Below are 2850 nucleotides of genomic sequence, written 5' to 3'. Positions count from 1 at the left end.
GTATGTAAATGGCATAATCATAAAGTAACTCCAGATCATGAGGCCAAAGGGTCGGTTTAAAACTCGGTGGTGGGGATGGAGGTGCTGGATGGGAGGCACCGCTGCTGCAATGCACAGAGCCACCAGATGCTTCCAAACCGCGCTGTTATTTGCACATGATGTGTATATGTGCATATATGTGTGTGTGTATGCATACATACAAAAATCTCAGTTGTCCTTCTTGTCAGGATATGGACAGTTACAAGACATCTGGTAATGAGATGAGAGAGAAATTCTGCTCTGTGAACCTGTTTCGTGATTTAATCATAGACAGTTTTCCTCTGCTTCTGTTATGATTTCTGTTACGATATGCTTGCTAATCTTGCGGGCATTAACAGACATTTATTCTTCCTTACAGGCTCGTGAACCTGATCTACAATGGAAAAACTGCTTTTGTTTCTGCTGTTCATTGGCATAGCAGTGAGAGCTCAGATCTGCCCAAAGCGCTGCGTTTGTCAGATTTTGTCTCCAAACCTTGCGACCCTTTGTGCCAAGAAAGGGCTCTTATTTGTTCCACCAAACATTGACAGGAGGACCGTGGAATTACGGCTGGCAGACAACTTTGTTACAAATATCAAGAGGAAAGACTTTGCCAATATGACCAGCCTCGTGGACCTGACGCTGTCCAGGAATACAATCAGTTTTATCACACCTCACGCGTTTGCTGACCTGCGCAATTTGCGGGCTTTGCATTTGAACAGCAACCGATTGACTAAGATCACCAATGACATGTTCAGTGGGCTCTCCAATCTTCATCACTTGATACTTAACAACAACCAGCTGACTCTCATTTCTTCCACAGCTTTCGATGATGTTTTAGCTCTTGAGGAATTGGATTTGTCTTACAACAACCTGGAAACCATCCCCTGGGATGCTGTGGAAAAGATGGTTAGCTTGCACACCCTCAGTCTGGACCACAATATGATTGATCATATTCCTAAGGGGACGTTCTCCCACCTCCACAAGATGACCAGGTTAGACGTCACGTCTAACAAACTGCAGAAGCTACCACCTGATCCTCTCTTTCAGCGAGCTCAGGTACTGGCAACCTCAGGAATTATCAGCCCTTCTACTTTTGCGTTAAGCTTTGGTGGAAACCCTTTGCATTGCAACTGTGAGCTCTTGTGGCTGAGGCGTCTCTCCAGAGAAGACGACCTGGAGACGTGTGCCTCTCCCCAGCTGCTGTCGGGCCGGTACTTCTGGTCAATCCCCGAGGAGGAGTTCCTGTGCGAACCTCCTCTCATTACCAGGCACACCCACGAGCTGAGGGTGCTGGAGGGCCAAAGGGCAGCGCTGAGGTGCAAGGCCCGGGGGGATCCAGAACCAGCAATTCATTGGATTTCACCTGAGGGCAAACTTATTTCTAACGCAACAAGGTCTGTGGTGTATGACAATGGTACACTCGACATCCTCATCACAACGGTGAAGGACACGGGCTCTTTCACCTGCATCGCTTCCAACCCAGCAGGGGAAGCCACGCAGACGGTGGACCTGCACATAATCAAACTCCCTCACTTGCTGAACAGCACTAACCACATCCACGAGCCTGACCCTGGCTCCTCGGATATCTCAACGTCCACCAAGTCGGGCTCCAATGCAAGCAGCAGCAATGGGGATACAAAAGTCAGCCAAGACAAGAAGGTGGTTGTTGCTGAAGCGACGTCATCTACTGCTCTGCTGAAATTCAATTTTCAAAGAAACATACCTGGAATACGCATGTTCCAGATCCAGTACAATGGCACTTATGATGACTCTCTGGTGTACAGGTATGGCACAGCCAGCCCAGCCCAGTCCCTCCCTGTTGCTCCACACTGGTTGCTGGTGCAAGCTTTTTGCTGCCCACTCCTTGGAGGGCTGTCAGCCTGCACCACCTGGCCACAGCACGGCTCTTGGCTGGTGGAGGGGGTAACGCAGATTGGGAAATGGCTGTGGGTTGGGTTATTTCTAGAGAATCCAAAACAGACCTCTGATCCTCTTTAGTAATCTGATTAGCAGAAGGACTGTGAAGTTAGATGAGCTAAGTGGATCTTAACGCGCTCGGTTTAATGAAAGCACGGGGACAGTGCTGCCTGCGAGCACGTTTCTGCAAGCACACCCTGCTGGCGTGGCGGTGATGCTTGGGAGGAGTGAGCATGGACTGTGCATTGGGTGGCTTTGTTCTGAGTCTGGGCTGTAACTGTCACACCTTTCAGAACTGTTGTTTTCTTAATTTCTTCTACGGTTGCTCTCGGGAAGAGCTCTGCCCAGACAAGCTGTGGGGGCAGCGTGGTGCCTCCTGCTGCCAGGGCAGGGCTGCGCTGCCAGGGGAGGGCTCCAGCAGGAGGGCTGGGAGGGGGCTGCGGCAACACGGGGTTGTTAACGCCGATGTCCTCGCCCCCAGGATGATACCTCCCACGAGCAAAACCTTCCTGGTGAACAACCTGGCTGCTGGGACCATGTACGACCTGTGCGTCTTGGCCATCTACGACGATGGGATCACCTCGCTGACCGCCACCAGGGTGGTGGGCTGCACGCAGTTCACCACCGAGCAGGACTACGTGCGCTGCCACTTCATGCAGTCCCAGTTCCTGGGCGGGACCATGATTATCATCATCGGCGGGATCATCGTGGCCTCGGTGCTCGTGTTCATCATCATCCTCATGATCCGGTACAAGGTGTGCAACAACAACGGGCAGCACAAGGCCACCAAGGTCAGCAACGTTTACTCACAGCCGCACGGGGCCCGGGTGCAGGGCTGCGGCGGGGCGCTGTCCCAGTCTGCCTCCAAGCAGGCGGTGGGGCACGAGGAGGCCGCCCAGTGCTGCCGGGCCG

The 2850-nt window shown here is 52.4% G+C and overlaps 1 protein-coding gene across 1 annotated transcript in view; it reads left to right on the top strand.

The window, feature by feature from the left end:
• Positions 1–375: 375 nt before the first annotated feature.
• Positions 376–2850, top strand: part of LRFN5 (leucine rich repeat and fibronectin type III domain containing 5) — a 3245-nt gene continuing 770 nt past the window's right edge. The window contains exons 1-2 of the mRNA XM_010712192.3: positions 376–1805; positions 2420–2846. Coding sequence (XP_010710494.1) covers positions 418–1805; positions 2420–2846 — 1815 coding nt within the window. The 5' untranslated portion in view covers positions 376–417. The remainder of the gene's footprint in view (positions 1806–2419; positions 2847–2850) is intronic.

Source organism: Meleagris gallopavo, chromosome 5 (genome assembly GCF_000146605.3).
Source record: "Meleagris gallopavo isolate NT-WF06-2002-E0010 breed Aviagen turkey brand Nicholas breeding stock chromosome 5, Turkey_5.1, whole genome shotgun sequence".
NCBI lineage: Eukaryota > Metazoa > Chordata > Aves > Galliformes > Phasianidae > Meleagris > Meleagris gallopavo.
Note: the sequence above shows the minus strand (reverse complement) of the source record. Positions and strands in the feature narration are given on the sequence as shown.